Source organism: Balaenoptera physalus (assembly GCF_965194825.1).
Source record: "Balaenoptera physalus genome assembly, chromosome: 7".
In the NCBI taxonomy this organism is placed as follows: domain Eukaryota; kingdom Metazoa; phylum Chordata; class Mammalia; order Artiodactyla; family Balaenopteridae; genus Balaenoptera; species Balaenoptera physalus.
Window position 1 is genome coordinate 13955399 of NC_138886.1, and position 17346 is coordinate 13972744.

The 17346-nt window shown below is 38.8% G+C and overlaps 1 protein-coding gene across 4 annotated transcripts; it reads left to right on the forward strand.

The window, feature by feature from the left end:
• The first annotated feature begins 44 nt into the window (after positions 1-44).
• PSMD5 (proteasome 26S subunit, non-ATPase 5) lies at positions 45-17273 on the forward strand. Of its 4 annotated transcripts, none has more exons than XM_082468528.1 (10): positions 45-298; positions 4600-4744; positions 5762-5875; positions 6313-6441; positions 7834-7943; positions 9558-9700; positions 10466-10657; positions 12374-12483; positions 13180-13320; positions 17244-17273. In XM_082468528.1, the coding sequence occupies exons 1-10, from the start codon at positions 126-128 to the stop codon at positions 17256-17258; spliced, it is 1272 nt and encodes a 423-aa protein (XP_082324654.1). In that variant the 5' UTR covers positions 45-125; the 3' UTR covers positions 17259-17273. The 4 variants fall into 4 exon arrangements, with proteins under 4 accessions (XP_082324654.1, XP_082324652.1, XP_082324653.1 ...); XM_082468526.1 differs by lacking the exon at positions 17244-17273 and adding an exon at positions 16087-16910; XM_082468527.1 differs by lacking the exon at positions 17244-17273 and adding an exon at positions 14314-14615.
• Positions 17274-17346: the final 73 nt, after the last annotated feature.

The following is a 17346-nucleotide window of genomic DNA, read 5'->3' on the forward strand; positions in this document are numbered from 1 at the left end:
TTTTGGCCCAGCCAAAACTCGGGGAAAGGAGTCTGCGCCGGGCAGATCTCGCGAGGCTTGGAAAAGCGCGCCGGGAGCCGGGAGCCGGGCGGGCTGACTGGCGAGCCCCGGCGGGAGGGGGCATCATGGCGGCCCAGGCGGTGTCGCTGCTGAGGGAGGTGTCTCGGCTGGAAGCGCCGCTGGAGGAGCTGCGCGCTCTACAGTCGGTGCTGCAGTCGGTGCCTCTCAGCGAGCTCCGCGAGCAAGCGGCGGAACTGCGCCTTGGCCCGCTTTTCTCCCTGCTCAACGAGCACCATCGGTGAGATGACCCTGCAGCTTGAGCGGGGGAGAGCGACACCCCCAAGTATGGAGACGGGGATGGGGGTGGTGGTGACGGGGGAGGCTTTTCCCAGTCTCAGTGAAGGTTGACTATCGCTGAAATTTCAGAGAGGGAAGGATCCTGGGCTGAGAGTCTAGAGATGGGGTTCAAGCCCAGGCTCTGAGGTGGCCGTCTCCTGGCCTCACTGCCTTCATCCTTGAAATAGGAGGAGGAAAGCAAGGTTGCCCACCTACGGGGAGGACTCCACAATCACGTATCCAAGTTCTTGACTTTTTCCTACCTCTTAAGAAGGGGTCCTATCCTGGCAATTTGGAAGCATCCATCGATATTTTAAATTCACATACCTTTGATACAGTAATTCCTGTCACAGAAATTTAACATGCAGGTATACTTACACACAAAATGTACTGTATATACAGGAATATTCATAACAGAAGGAGGCAGCAAAAAAACAAAACAAAACAAAAGAACTAGGAACCACCTGAATATCTATTAAAAGGGGATTCTTAAATTATGACACATGACTGTAATACTATGCAGCTCTTAGGAAAATTGAGGTAGATCTATATATGTGGACATAGAAGGATCTCTAATATATGTTGCTGAATGAAAGAAGAAAATTGTAGGAGTTTATAATTCCGTTAGGCGTAATTTTTAAAAAGGATTACCACCCCCCACACCCACTTGAACACAGGCCAGTGTAGCTTTTGGAATATCTGAAAGATACATCAGAAACTATTAATATGGTAGTGGGACTTAGAATGGTAGGATGGCAACTTTTCCTTTTCCTTTTATGTACATCTGTAGTATTTGATTTAAAAACACTTTGTATTTGATCATCTGATAACTTAAAAGACTGTTTAAATGTTTGTGATCCAGAAATTTAAAAGTGACTTTTCTTCTTGAAAAGATAATGAATCACTGAATCAACACTGGATGATTTCAGAGGGCTTTCTTGGCTCTGACCGTTTAAGAATCCTCCCTTTTTCTTATGTGTTCTCCCTTCATTAATTCTGTTAATTAACATTATTCAGGTCTGCCTGTGAAATCTCTATTTGTCCATGTTAATTCAGGCCCTCATTTTCTCCCTCTCGCTAGGTCTGTTGCATTAGTCTGACTTCTCATTACCTCTGAGTTTCCTTTTCTAGTGTGTCCTTCCCACGTTGCAACCACAGGGAACTTCTCAGGATATTTGACTCACATCTTTGCCATGGTTTCGCATTGCCTCCAGTGTAAAATCATGACTTGTTAGTCTGGCACTTGGACCTTTACAATATATTTCCATCCTACTTTTCCAGCCTCATCTTTTTCCACTCTACACATATTTCATCTGCTCCAGCTACCAAGTGGCACTACTTTGCCTTGAGCATGACTTGGCACTTTCCTAACTTTGTTCATGCCAGTCCTTCTAACTGAAATGCCTTCCCCTCCAAATCTGTCCATCTTTTAGGGCCCAGGTGAAGCGCCACCCCCTCCAAAAAGTCTTTCTTGGTCACTCCAGTTGCAAGTGACTGGCCTTAGATCTCCTGAAGGACATTATCATTACTTCTCTTAATAATACTTGACACTATTGCCTTATGTTGTAATTCCATATGTGTTTCTGTCTAGTTTGTAAATTCTTTGAAGAATTCATCTCTGCATCCCTCTTAGGGTACAGCACATAATACAGTATATGCCAAATAAAAGATTAAACTCATAAATTTTAGAGAGCCCACCTAGTCCAACCACTTCATATTATAGATGGAGAGACTTTCAGTGATCTATAAGTTAACACCAGAGATGCAGTAGGAACTGAAATGAAGGGGAGTTTGAAGAATAAGGTCTGTGGGGTGGTGGTTTGCTGAATGAAGGAGCAGCGCTCTAGGAAACAATTTTAATGGAAATTTAAAGACAAGGTAATTCAGAACTTAGTACATTGTAGATACCAATTGCAATTTGTGGGAATAATTCTCTGGATAGTGGATTGGCAGTCTCTAGATATATTGCTGTTTTCCTGCACTATATATTGGTTCGAGATCTTTTCTAATATATGTAAACCTAGAATCTTTTTTTTTTTTAATAAATTTATTTATTTATTTTTGGCTGCATTGGGTCTTCGTTGCTGTGTGCAGGCTTTCTCTCTAATTGCGGCGAGCGGAGACTACTCTTAGTTGCGGTGTGTGGGCTTCTCATTGTGGTGGCTTCTCTTGTTGCAGAGCATGGGCTCTAGGCGCGCGGGCTTCAGTAGTTGCGGCATGTGGGCTCAGTAGTTGTGGCTCGCGGGCTTAGTTGCTCCGCGGCATGTGGGATCTTCCCGGACCAGGGCTCGAACCCATGTCCTCTGCATTGGCAGGCAGATTCTTAACCACTGCACCACCAGGGAAGTCCAGAAACCTAGAATCTTGACCGGAGTTTTTATGAGAGAAAGTCCTAAGATTACTGCTTTACAACATGGAAGGCAAGCAAGACTGATTGTACATTATTAATTCTTTGGCTTCTTGGTACCGAAGGGCCGCATGTGACCTTAAATCTGTGCAATATACAGTTTAACCTACCATTGCTTTAAAAAAAAAAAAGCTTTATTGAGATATAATTTACCTAAAATAAACTGCACATAATAAAATATACAGTTTGACAAGTTTTGACATGTATATACTCATGAAACCATCACTACAATCAAGGTAGCAAAGATGTCTCTATAGATGAGTTTGCCTTTTTTTTTTTTTCAGTAGTTTCATATAAGTGGTGTCATACAGCATGTACTCTTTTTTTTTTTTTTTTTTTTTTAGCATGTACTCTTTTGTTTGCTTTCTTTCACTCAGCATAATTATTTTAAAATTTATCCATGTGGTGTGAATGAATACTTCATTCCTTTTTATTTCTGAGTAGTACTCCATTGTATAGATGAATCACAGTTTGTTTATGAACCACCTGTTGATGGACATTTGAGTTATCTCCGTGTGGGTATATTACAGTAACACTGCTATGAATATTTGTGTGCAAGTCTTTACATAGACACATTTTTTTTCTTTTCTCTTTGAGTAAATACCTAGGAGTGGAATGGCTGGATCATATGGTAGGTGTATGTTTAACTTTGAAGAAACTGCCAAACTGTTTTCCAAAGTGATTATATCATTTTACATTCCTACCAGAAGTGTATGAGAGTGGATTATAAGCTTAAATATGAAACCTAAAACTATAAAACTTCTAGAAGAAAACATACAAAAAAAATTTTGTGACCTTGGCTTAAACAAAGATTTCTTTAATGTGACACCAAAAGAATGATCCATAGGAGAACAAATTCATAAATTGGACTTCATCAAAATTAAACATTCTGCTCTTCAGAGGTCACAGTTAAGAGAATGAAAAAACGAGTCACAAATGGAGAAAAGTCTTTGCAAAGAATATATCTGATAAAGGACTTGTATTCAGAATATATAAAGAACTCTCAAAACACAGTAAGAAGAACCCAGTTTTAAAATGGGCAAAATATTTGAACAAGATGTGTGGATAACAAATCAGCAAATGAAAAGATACTCAACATCATTAGTCATTAGGGAAATGTAAATGAAAATCACATTGAGATTCTACTACACACCTACTAGAATGGCTAAAACAAACAAAAACATTGAGGCAACCCAAGTGTCCATCAATGGATGAATGGATAAACAAAATATGATATACACATATACACAATGGAATATTATTCAGCCTTAAAAAGGAAGAGAATTCTGACACATGCTACAACATGGATGAACTTTGAAGACATTCTTTAAAAAATTTATTTTTCTCTATTTCTTTATTTTCTTTCTTTCTTTCTTTCTTTGGCTGTGTTGGGTCTTTGTTGCTGCACGCGGGCTTTCTTTAGTTGCAGCAAGTGGGAGCTACCATTCGTTGCAGTGTGTGAGCTTCTCATTGTGGTGGCTTCTGTCGTTGTGGAGCATGGGCTCTAGGCGTGTGGGCTTCAGTAGTTGTAGCACGCAGGCTCAGTAATTGTGGCACGCAGGCTCTAGAACGCAGGCTCGGTAGTTGTGGCTCATGGGCTTAGTTGCTCCGCGGCACATGGGATCTTCCCCAACTAGGGCTTGAACCCGTGTCCCCTGCATTGGCAGGCAGATTCTTAACTACTGCACCACCAGGGAAGCCTGGTACTAGGTAAATTTGAATAAACTAGTAGAAGCTGGTGTTTCAAAGGGAAGTCTGTGTGGAGGAGAGCCTCGTTAAGCTAGGTGTCAGATATTAGGTTGTTGCTTCCTACCTGGTAGGACATGAATTGATGAGATCTGTGGTGTCTCTTTTAGGGAACAGACTACTTTGTGTGTATCCATCCTGGAGAGATTGCTGCAAGCTTTGGAGCCAGTTCACGTGGCCCGGAACCTCAGGGTTGACCTGCAGAGGGGACTGACTCACCCCAATGATTCTGTAAAAATCCTCACTCTGTCCCAGGTATGAAATTTTACTAGCACATAATAAGGGAATCAACATTTAGTGACCACCTGCCCTGGGCCAGGGTCTATGCTGGGAGCCAGAGACAGAGAGGTGAAGAAAACACGTGCTCTCTCTGTAGGGAGTATCTAGTCTATTCTAGTATGCGTAGCTAATTATAACCGGCAGCTACAAGCTAAAGTGAGAAGTTCCACTGAGTACCTTCTGAATCAGTTAGTCATCAAATACTGAGTTCCTTTTTTTCAGGCATTGTACCATATGCTGTTAGAGCTACCAAGATAAATAAAGCCTGTTTCTTTCCTCCAAGGATCCCCTAGTCTAGAGAGAAAGATTGCCATGGTAAGTCTTACTATAGTGGCATGAGTGAAGTACTATTATAAAGGTCACTATACCAACAAATTAAGACAGTAACTCTTACCACCCTGGTAACCAAACATGCTAGTGTTTGGGTGAAGAGCTTCTGCCGAGGATTATCTTGAAGGGATAGAAGCTGAGCAGTTAGTTATCCACTAGATGTTCAAATACTGTTTTTTCTTTCCTTCTCTAAAGTATTTATTCAAGAAAAGGAGAAAGGATCGATTTATCCATTGACCATTTATGTGCAAAACTCTGTAGGAGGTGCTTTACCTATTTAGTTTCATTTAATCTTTATTACTATCCTGCAGTTAAGTATTGTATTCCCATTTTACAGACAAGAAATTAGGCTCAAAAAAAGTTATTTAATTTGGTCAAGATCAAGAACTGAAAGTTGGTAGAACTAAGATTTGTATTGTTTTCACTCACTGAGGTGTCTCAAGTCTTAACTCACCTGTTTTGTTTTTTCTTTCTTTTCAAAGATGTGACTATACCATCTGTGTGTTTGGCTTTAATGAATTTGGGTCATTTGGAATTTTTTAATGACTCATAGCTGTAGTCAGTAACTCCTAAAATAACTGCACACTAAGGAAATTTGACCATCATGTGTTTCCATGTTGCCCTACCTTGGAAGAGTATTTCTGATTGTTTTTTTCCTTTCAGGTTGGAAGAATTGTTGAAAATTCTGATGCTGTTACTGAGATTCTAAATAATGCTGAATTACTAAAACAAATCGTTTATTGTATTGGTGGAGAGAATCTATCTGTAGCTAAAGCGGTGAGTCAGCTACAATCATCAGCCTAAACATGCAGAGACATTAATGTCCTAAAAGACAGAGAAAGGCCTTCTGGATTGAGAGGTGGAAGTTTAGAATGAATGATTTGCGTAATTGAATTTGCAGCCTCATATCGATGGTATGAAATAAATAAGTGGTGTCAAAATAAAACTAGTAAACCCCTTTTATTTTCTAGAATGCACATTTCTAAATTAACCATCATAGAGCTTACATTGGGTTGCTTGATAAGAAGCTTTTTCTATTTTCTGTTGGGAATACTGTGTATTTTTTCCAGTTATAAGTAATTATAGCTAAAATGTAGTGAATGCTCCTTGGGTAAGCTGCGTTCCATACACTAATTTTCACATAAATCTTATGTGAAGTAGAAAGTACAGTTTGGTATTTTTATGACTTAAGAGATATTTTCTTTCCTTATAAGGCCATTAAATCCCTGTCAAGAATATCACTGACCCAGGCTGGACTGGAGGCTTTATTTGAAAGTAATCTGCTGGATGATTTGAAAAGTGTAATGGAAACAAATGACATTGTTCGATACAGGGTGTATGAGGTAAGACTGAAAGCATACTTTCTGGTGCCTATAATTCAGAATGCATCAAGGCTTACATCAGAAGGCGAGATGGCTCATTTAACATGTATTTATTGAGTATATAGTCTATGTTAGGCCATATATATACCAGGTGCTCGGGATGTAGGGATGAACTCCCAGCCTAGTGTGTGAGACAGTCATATAAAAAAATATTTACACTGCACTCTGAGTACTATAATAGAGGAGATACCTTTGAAATTAGACTTTGAAAAAATTAGTGTAGTAGTGGTAGTAAGAAGAAGCTTTGTACTGAGCAGTGTGCTAAATCCTCTCATATGTATTCTCTTCAGTTCTCGCAGTAAACCTGATACTTCATTATCATTAATCTCGCTGTTGATGGAGTCATTGACCCAAGGCCATGCAATTAATAGATTGTATATTCAAAACAGAACCGTCTACAGTCTAATTCCCTCTTCAGAACAATGTCTTACTTTCCATTGTTAATATTATGCAATCTTGATTTTCCTTCTGCTTGTGTAGCTGTTTCTTTTTGGTCTCCTGGCTCCTTAGCCTCTATTGAACCTTTAATTGTTGGAGTTTGTGAAGGCAAGCTAGGCCCCTTATGCTCATGTTCAAACCAAACTCCTGATCTTCTCCATCCACCTCATGCCCCTAATCAAAACAGCAGCAACAAACTGGCCCCGTCTCCCAGTCCACGTGGCTGGCTGTTGGACCTCCAGCTCATTCTGTGTGAGGCCGTGTCCTCCCTGCCATGTATCCACTCAGTCATCACATTGTGTCAGTTTTACGTAAACGCCTGCATTTCTCTGCTTTGCTATAGCCACCACCACCCTAGTCTAAGCTCCCAGTATCTCTCACCTGGACTACTGTATCTGCATCCAAACTGGTCTGCTCCCATTTTTGTCACCATTAGTCTATCGCCGCATGTAGTCAGAATGATCTTTTAAAAACCGAAATCTGATTCTGTCATTCCTCTGCTTAAAACACTCGGTGTCCTAGATCTCTTAGTAAGCCCTCAGAACATACTTGTTGAACGAGTAAGTGAATGGCCGACTGATAGAATGAATGAATGAATGATTTTTACAATCTCTTTGTTGTTGCTGATAGGGGCTTTTGTCCTGATTGATGGTTTCTTTTTAAAAAAGGGCAGATATACCCAGGTATATCTGGGTGAGTGTTTCTGTGCCGGAGTAATTTCTTGTGTGTTCAATGAAGTTTTCCTGCTTGTGGAGACAAATAATGGATTTTTAAAAATTCAATTATATTAAGTATAGAATTTATACTAGTATATAATAGTACGTAATATACTTCCTAGTCCTGCATTTAACTTAAAATGCCATCTAACAAGTTGTGGGCTATTTTGACCTTTCTGCTTTTTCTGTTTTCTTTCAGCTAATTGTGGAGATTTCTTCTGTGTCACCAGAATCTTTAAACTACTGTACCACCAGTGGATTGGTAACGCAGCTCCTCCGAGAACTGACCGGGGAGGATGTGCTAGTCAGGTATGTTGACGGAGAGAGTTCTTAAAGCAAAATGTCCTTTCTTGGCGGGCCAGGAGACAACCTCGGAACTAAGTGTGATCTCCCCTAGTGGAGCCTATGCTCAGGTTGCAGTCTCATGACCGATTATCTCCTGAAGAAGGGGCTTTTTGAAAATTGCTCAACTTACATGGTGACAACGTACTGGAACTTAGCATGACAATTCAGCTACTTTTGAATAACAGTGTTCCCTGTCCTTAGGCATGTGTGCTGTTTAAAAGTTGCCAATCACATGGTAACTATCATTTTGTATTACTTAACGTGTTAACATGCACATTTTATATATATATATATATTATATATATATATATATATATATATATATATATATATATACGTATATGTATATAATTTTTTTCTTTTTTTTTTGGCCATGCCGTGTGGTTTATGGGAACGTAGTTCCCCAACCAGGGATTGAACCCAGGCCCTCGGCAGTGAAAGCGCCGACTCTTAACCACTAGACTGCCAGGGAATTCCCAACATGCACATTTTTTGATGTTGTTAAATAATAGCACTACGGCATGATAGAAGGAACATGGACTTTTGAAAATGAGTGAGAATTGGGCTTACATGCATCTCTACTACTTAGTAGGTGTTTGACCTTAGACAAATTATTGTAACCTTTCTGCACCTGAGTTTCCTTATCTCCTAAATGGAACAATGACAATTCTGTAAAGAAGATAATATGAGGATTAAGTGAATTGACCATAGAGACCAATACAATGGCCAATATAGGCTCTCAAAGAAATGTTAATTCCAGTCTCTTTACTCCCAGCACCTACTCCTTAAGTCCCCTTGAATATCTGCCAAGTGTTTCCTTGGATATTCCACAATTTACTAACACATCCCCACTGTTGAATACTTGGTTCAAGTATTTTGCTGTTATAAGAGCACTGTAGTTACCTTTGTGTACACAGGACTTTGTTTTCCTTATCTTAAATGATTTTCTGATTGTCCTGTGTTCTTTAAATGTGATTGAAATTTGTTGAACTCACATGCATAAACCAGTCCTCAGTCATACTGTTTCAGAGCATTTGAGTTACATTGTTTCAAAGCCTTCCTAATAAGGAAATTATTTTGTTAAATTTCTTTAACTTAGTATCAGACTTTGTGACATAGGAAAAAACCTTGCAAATAGTCAATTAAAATACCTTAGGATCAACTGTAAAAATACTTTTTTTAGTTAATTGAGGAAATTTGGTCATGGTTAGGCTTTAGATGATGCCAAAGAATTATTTTTTAAATATGTGGTAAAGGCATTATAATTTTGTGAGAAAATATTCATGTTTGACATTTCAAAATAAAACAAAGGTTTAAAAACTCTTTGAGGAGGTAGTTGTGTTATAATGGAAACAATAATGGGCCTCAAGTCAGAAGGTCATGATTTAAGTCTTAACTGCCTTGTAAAAACAATGGGATTCTGGACATGTTATAATTTTCTCGTCCTTGTGTCTTGATCTGAAAAGTAGAGCCAGGATCAGTCACCTTTCACACTTGGTGGGAAGAATTAAATAAAATAACCTATATGAAAACAGTTCATAAACTATACTAATCATATGCAAAATCTTGGCATTTCAGAGCCACCTGTATAGAAATGGTGACATCACTGGCATATACTCATCATGGACGACAGTACCTCGCTCAAGAAGGAGTAATTGACCAGATTTCTAATATAATTGTTGGGGCAGATTCAGATGCTTTCTCTAGCTTCTATTTGCCAGGTAAGAAATACTGACACTTGTGGAAATGACAGTGTATGTTTTGTTTCAGAGTTATCTCTGACAGGGGAGTCCAGGGATTGTTTTCTTTAGAGCTGATTCCCTTAAGATGATACCCATAGCCCCTTAATGAGGTGGAATCTATTGCTCTGGGAGCCATGCACTGTTGATTCTAATTTTCTGGAAATATTGCTGTTTAGAGCATTAGGCTGTTTCCCTTGAACCTTAGCCAAAAGAATCATAATAAAACTACTAGTAATGATACTTACAGTATATTTCACCGATTCATCAAATCTTGAGTTGGAATCTTTATCTAATATAGAATTATTCTAGCCATTCTGTTCTAGGACATGGTTGATTAGTTTTTCTTGAGCACTTCCAGAAATTGGAAATTAATTTTAGATAGCCTCGCTCATTTCATCGATGAACATCTCTGTTTAAAAATTTCTTCCTGATAATGACTCCAAACTTGCCTTCCTATAATTTGTATCTGTTGGTCCTTGTTCTTTGTTCTCCCTCTTGCATATGACAATGCTTCAGTATTCGGACCCAGCTCCGTTGACACCCTAGGATTTCTATTCCGTCAGGACCACACATCACAGGTCCTGCAGTATCTCCTTATGGTCTGTCTGATTTCCAGGCAACACAGTACTGTAACCTTTCTCCTCTTTCTGGCCTGAAGTTTATTACTGTCCCATGAAAACCTAGGGCCCACAATTTATGCTATCTTCTTTTTCTATTAAAATATATTCTTGTAAATATCTTTAGGATTTGTGAAGTTTTTTGGAAACCTGGCTATCATGGATAGTCCTCAGCAGATCTGTGAGCGTTATCCTGTCTTTGTGGAAAAAGTCTTTGAAATGACAGAAAGTCAAGACCCCACCATGATTGGTGTAGCAGTGGACACGATTGGAATTCTAGGATCCAATGTTGAAGGAAAACAAGTTTTACAGAAAACAGGTTGGTATGACTTGTTTTGGCGTTCCTTAAGGATATCTCTTTTTTTGGGGGGGGGGGTGACAAGAATTCATCATGTAAGTTCATTTGCTTGTATGTTAACTGCATAGTAGAAACTGCTTTTACAGGTGGCAATCTTTTTACCATGACCTTGGACTAATCCCTAAAAAGTTTCATAATTATTACGGAATTTTTTTTTAACTTGGCTGGACCAAGCACTCTTTCCCCTCTACATCTTTCTTAAATAGTAGTCATAGTACAAAGGCCATAGTCTGGAGTCAGAAAGACCTGGATTCATGTCCCAGTTCTAACACTAACTTAGCTTATTGAGCTTCACTTACTCACTTCACTACTCTAGGCCTCACTTTCCTTATATATAAAAAGAGTATAACAGCTACTTCTCAGAGTTGTTGTGAATATTTAATGAAAAGACACATTTGTTTTATATTTATATGTCAAGGAAGGAAAACAAAAATATGTTACAAGATTTTATGTTAAGAGTGATACTTTCATGGCACATCCATGAGTATCTTGCAAATACTATGAATTCTACACACAAAAAAATGTACAGCACTGTTAAAACCCTTGTGAAATGTATGTTGAAAATTATATATGCTGTTGTGTACCACAGCTAGTATCCATGTTATGTGTACTTTTCTAACTGCTTGTACCTACGACATATGATCCTTTTACAATCATGCAAAGAACATACTATTGTCATGCTCATTTTACAGATAAGGTAGGTGACACTCAGAGAAGTTAAGAAAATTTTCTAAGATCATTCAGACTGGGGCAGCTGCTACTCAAATCCAGGTCCTTTGATTCCAGAGCTCTACACTTTAACTTATATATGCTGTATTGCATATGAATGTGTTTTAGGCCTATCACTTGGTTTCTGACTACATGTTTATTTTTATATTGGTTTAGGTTGGTGGCAGTCATAGTATATGAAAGCATACTTTTAAAAATCTCATTGTTCACTTAACACCCACTAGGATGGCTATTATTTTTTTTAAAAAAAAAGAAAAGAACAAGTGTTGACAGGATGTGAGAAATTGGAACCCTTGTGCATATCTGGTGGGAATGTAAAATGGTACAGCTGCTGTGGAAACATGGTGGTTCCTCAAAAAATTAAACATAGAATTACCATATGATCCAGCAATTCCGCTTCTAGGTATATACTCAAAAGAAAGTAGGGGCTTAAATAGATATTTGTACATCTGTGTTCATTAACAACATTATTCACAATAACCAAAAAGGGTAGAAACAACCCAAGTGTTCATTGATGAATGAATGGATAAACAAAATGTGGTATATACATTCAAAGGCATATTATTCAGTCTTAAAAAGGAATATAATTCTGACACATGCTACATCATGGGGGAACCTTGAAGATATAATGCTAAGTGAAATAAGTCAAACACAAAAAGACAAATATTGTATGATTCCACTTATACATGGTACCTAGAATAGTCAAATTCACAGAGACAGAAAATAGAATAGTGGTTACCAGGGGACGGGGGGTTGGAAAGGAGAGTTGTTGATTAATGAGTACAGAGTTTCAGTTTGAGATGATGAAAAAGTTCTGGAGATGGATGGTGGTGCTGGTTGCACAACAGTGTGAATGTACTGAGCTGTATGCTTAAAAATGGTTAAAATGATAAATTTTATGTTATGTGTATTTTACCCCAATAAAAAATATCTTGTTATTCTTCAAAGGAACTCGCTTTGAACGCTTGCTGATGAGAATAGGATATCAAGCAAAGAATGCCTCAACAGAGCTCAAAATTAGGTGTTTGGATGCAATTTCATCTCTTTTTTATTTACCAGTAAGTAGATTGGGAAATTAATGAAGAACAGTGGTATATCTGGGGGAGAATAAATCTGTATAATACTAGTTAACTTACTGTAAATGTTGACCAAATAAATGCCATCTTTCTCACTCTTAGTGAAAGAAGATAACCCTCATTATATGACTAGTGACATTTTAAAAGTTAAAGTGGGGCTTCCCTGGTGGCGCAGTGGTTGAGAATCTGCCTGCCAATGCAGGGGACACGGGTTCAAGCCCTTGTCTGGGAAGATCCCACATGCCACGGAGCAACTGGGCCCGTGAGCCACAATTACTGAGCCTGCGCGTCTGGAGCCTGTGCTCCGCAACAAGAGAGGCCGCGATGGTGAGAGGCCCGCGCACCGCGATGAAGAGTGGTCCCCACTTGCCGCAACTAGAGAAAGCCCTCGCACAGAAATGAAGACCCAACACAGCCAAAAATAAATAAATAAAATTTAAAAAAAAAAAAAAAGTTAAAGTGGAATCATAGAGTATTAGAACTGGATAGGACCCTAGAGATTGCTTAATCAACCCCATCAGAAAAGAAACAAGACAAAACTGGGGAAGTCTGGGCTGAGTTGGGGAAGAATGCTCCAGACTTGGCAGAGCTCACACAGCTAGTTAATGACAGGGTATGATCAGAACCCAGGTTTCCTGACTTCCTAATGTCTTGAGGTTTTCCTTTTCTGTCTTGTAGCCTGATCAGCAGACTGATGACCTCCTGAGGATGACAGAATCCTGGTTTTCTTCTTTATCTCGGGACCCGCTGGAGCTCTTCCGTGGCATCAGTAATCAACCCTTCCTTGAACTACACTGTGCTGCCTTAAAAGTGTTCACGGTAGGCTTCCCTTCTTTTCCATGCCTTCTGGGACTCTGCCAGTTCAACACATGTGTACTTAAAATGAGCCAGTCTCTCTGCCATGCCCTGGGGATGCACAAGTGCATAGGAAGTTTCTGCCCTCTACTATTAGCGTAGACTAATTAGGGAGACAAATATGTAAACAGATGGTTTCAGTAAAAGGTATTAGGTGCTGTGGCAAAATGTTCGAGGGTGCTGTGGGATCACAGAATTAACTCCTCATTCCTTATCTGCCATCAAGCAAGCCCTTACTACCTTAGCCCTGGTCTTCCTCAGCCTTATTTCCTGCCATTCGCTTCTGGCACTGGCAGCTCTAGTGATAGCAGACTGCTTGCTTCATATCTCTGGACCCTCATGTACGCTCTACATTCAACACTCTTCCCTGACTTTGCTTGTTAACCTCTTATTTATTCTTCAAGGACTAACTCAGGTGTCTCTTCAGCAAGCTTTGCCCAAACCCACAAGGTTGAGTTAAGCAGTGCTGACTTTCCTACTTTGCATTTATTCATTTATTCAGCAAATATTTGTCGAGTTTCTTTTCTTTGCTAGGTTCTGGGCATATAATAGTGAACAAAAGATACAAAGACCTTCCTTTCATGTAGCTCATCGTCTATTGAAGGACCCAAGCAGTAAATATAATTATAAAGTTAATTGTATAATTATAGTTTTGGTAAGGATCATACCTCTGTGTTCTGTTTATTACACTTTGTTGAAAATGTTTATTTATTGACCTATTCAACAGAGTTTATTGAAAATAGGAGCCATATCTGATTTAACTTTGTAGCTTCAGCACTTGCTGTGGTTCCCTGGACTCATGGAAATGTAGTCATCACTTTAGTAATCTTAATAATGGGATCTCAGGCAGCATGCTTGGCCTAGAGAGGGAGGGAACAAGGAGAGTGGGGGCGACAAGAGAGGGAAGGCTGGACTTCCCTGGTGGCGCAGTGGTTAAGAATCAGCCTGCCAATGCAGGGGACACGGCTTCGAGCCCTGGTCCAGGAAGATCCCACATGCCACGGAGCAACTAAACCCGTGCACCACAACTACTGAGCCTGCGCTCTAGAGCCCGCGAGCCACAACTGCTGAGCCGCGTGCTTCGACTACTGAAGCCCACGCGCCTAGAGCCCATGCTCCGCAACAAGAGAAGCCACCACAGTGAGAAGCCTGCGCACCACAACGAAGAGTAGCCCCCGCTCGCCGCAACTAGAGAAAGCCCGCGCGCAGCAACAAAGACCCAATGCAGCCAAAAATAAAGAAAATTAAAAAAAAAAAAAGTGGGAAGGCTTCCTGCAGGATGTGATACAGGATCTGCGTCTTGAAGGATACAGGATACCTGTCAACTTCAAGAATGTTGTTTTTAGACTGTTTCACCCTTGTCAGTAGTCACTGTGGTGGTCATTTTGGCTCCTGCACTGGTATTCTCATTATTTATTTTTTTCCCACTCTTCTACCTTATGCTCCACTTAGCCATAGCTGTAGAGATAATTTTTGATTTACTGGTTTGGGCAGCTGTTTTTATTTCAACCCACCCATCCTCAACTATTGTTACGTAGGCTGATGTTTCTCAAACTGTAATGTCTTGTTAAAATGTAGATTCTCATTCATTGGTTCTGGAATAGAGCCCGAGATCCTGAATTTCTAACAAGTTCACAGGTGATGCTAAAGCTGATGGTCTGCAGAACACATTTTGAGAGGAAGACATAGGCTGTAAACTTGATTGTGCCTTGTTCTTCATTAAAATATAGTAGTGAGGTTTTTAAAAATATTTTTTATAAACGTTGCTTATTCATTATTTTTAAATTTGGAAAAGGTTGAGAAGTAGAAAGTTTTTAAAGCACATAGAGTCATACCTGTTTGGTATGACTTTAAGGTGTTTCCTTTTAGTATTGGTATTAGTATTTATCTATTTATTGATGTAATATTTCAAACATACAGTCATACCTTGCTACCTCTGCCCAATCCAATTCCCCTTCCTCCCTCTCTGAATGTAATCACTGTCATGAATTCAGGGTTTACAAGTGCACGTGTGATTTTATACTTTTACCATCTATGCATATATACTTAAATTACAGTATTTTAAATATTCTTAAACTTTGCAAATGGTATCGTGCTCTTCATATCATTCTGCAATTTCCTTTTTCTCCCTAATGTTATGTTTTTAAGATTTATCTATATTTAAAGAGGCAATTAGAAAATCATTAGTATTTCATTGTATAGCCACAGTGTGTCATTCTCCAGTAAATGAAAATTTAGATAGCATCTATTACAAATGATGCTACAATGAACATTCTCGAAAATATCCTCTTATGCACATGTATGAGAGTTTCTTTAGGGTAGTCTTTTCTTCTCAAGTCTTTGTCTTGATTTTTCCACTGTTGTAATTATGCCATATGTATAATTTGGATCTACTTTTTTCATATAACAGATTTACCTATCCTTTATAAACTTTATTCTTAATGTTTATTTAATTTATTATTGCTATATACCGTAATTTACTAACTCATCTTCCCACTATTAGGGATTTATAGTGTACCTTTCACAGTGTGATGAGCATCTTTGTTTACAGATTTTTTAAATATTTTGATGATTTTCTTAAGTTAGAGTTTCAGCAGGGAATTTACTTGGGCAAAATGTAACATTTTTAAGGTTCATGTTGCCAAATTTCTTTCTAAGGTTTGTGCCATCCCATTAACAAACTTAACTTAAGGCTCAGAGGAATTGTGTTCTTTTCCCCTTCTATTTCAGGCCATTGCAAACCAACCCTGGGCTCAGAAACTTATGTTTAACAGTCCAGGTTTTGTAGAATATGTGATGGACCGGTCCGTAGAGCATGACAGAGCTTCAAAGGATGCCAAATATGAACTGGTGAAAGCACTTGCCAATTCTAAGACAATTGCAGAAATCTTTGGGAACCCAAATTATTTGAGGCTCAGAACTTACCTGAGCGAAGGTCCATACTATGTGAAACCTATTTCCACAACAGCAGTGGAAGGAGCAGAGTGATTTCTTCTAGAGTCTAGACCATTTATTGACCAAAATTTCTCCTGAGGCATTTGACTCCATCTGTATTTTACAAAACAGAGACTTCCCTCCCACCAGAATTATCACGGAGTGTCTAATGTAATTTTATCACCAACATTTGTTGTGTTTCTACATTGAAATTCAATGTAAAGCCAGGAAAGCAGGCAAACCTGATCGTAATTGAACCAGATGTTTCTCAGATTCCTTTGACTGCCTTAATCTTTGCAAGAAGATGGAAGTTTTGTTCTTCTCCGAGAAAATTTTCATGGACTTACTCACCATCTTATTTGAAAATCCACTTTAACTAAAATGGAACCAAATTGTTTCTGAATTCTTTCTATCCACCCACTCCCTTATTTTTTTGGTCTTTTTTTCCCTTCTGATTCCACTTTCAAAGTCTTGGATATAAATGTTCTTTGAAAAACAAGTAATATGCAATCTTAAAATTATGTTCCCTATACTAAGAATAAATACTTTTAATAAGGTCTCTTTTGCTTTTTTGTTACTATTATTCCTTTGAAAAATAGATAATAAATCTTTAAAAAATGGTTCTAGTGTTCCTTGATACTTTTTTTTGCTGTTTATCAAGGCATCTTACTGTGTTGTGGTTTTGGGTGGGGAGGAGTGATAACATGCTAAACCAGAAAGGTCCCCAAACTGTTATTTTATTTATTGGTGGGTCATCGTTGTTGAGAGCTTTGCTTTTAATTTCTGAGATCCATCAGGTCAATATTGAGTTGATCAGAGAGAGGGAAACTGACTCCTAATAACTAGAGTCAGAATGGAGGGGTCACTATGCCTAAACCAGAATACCATCTTACTGATTAACAAAGGATGCACTTGCTTTTCATTTTCAAAAAATGTTCCCACCTGTTTTCCAGTGCTCTGCTCTCTAAACAGCAAAGCGATCACCAATCCAGAGGTTTCTACATGAATATGTTATCAGAGTGTGATGGTTCAGAATGGAGAGATAGGTTTCTTTCA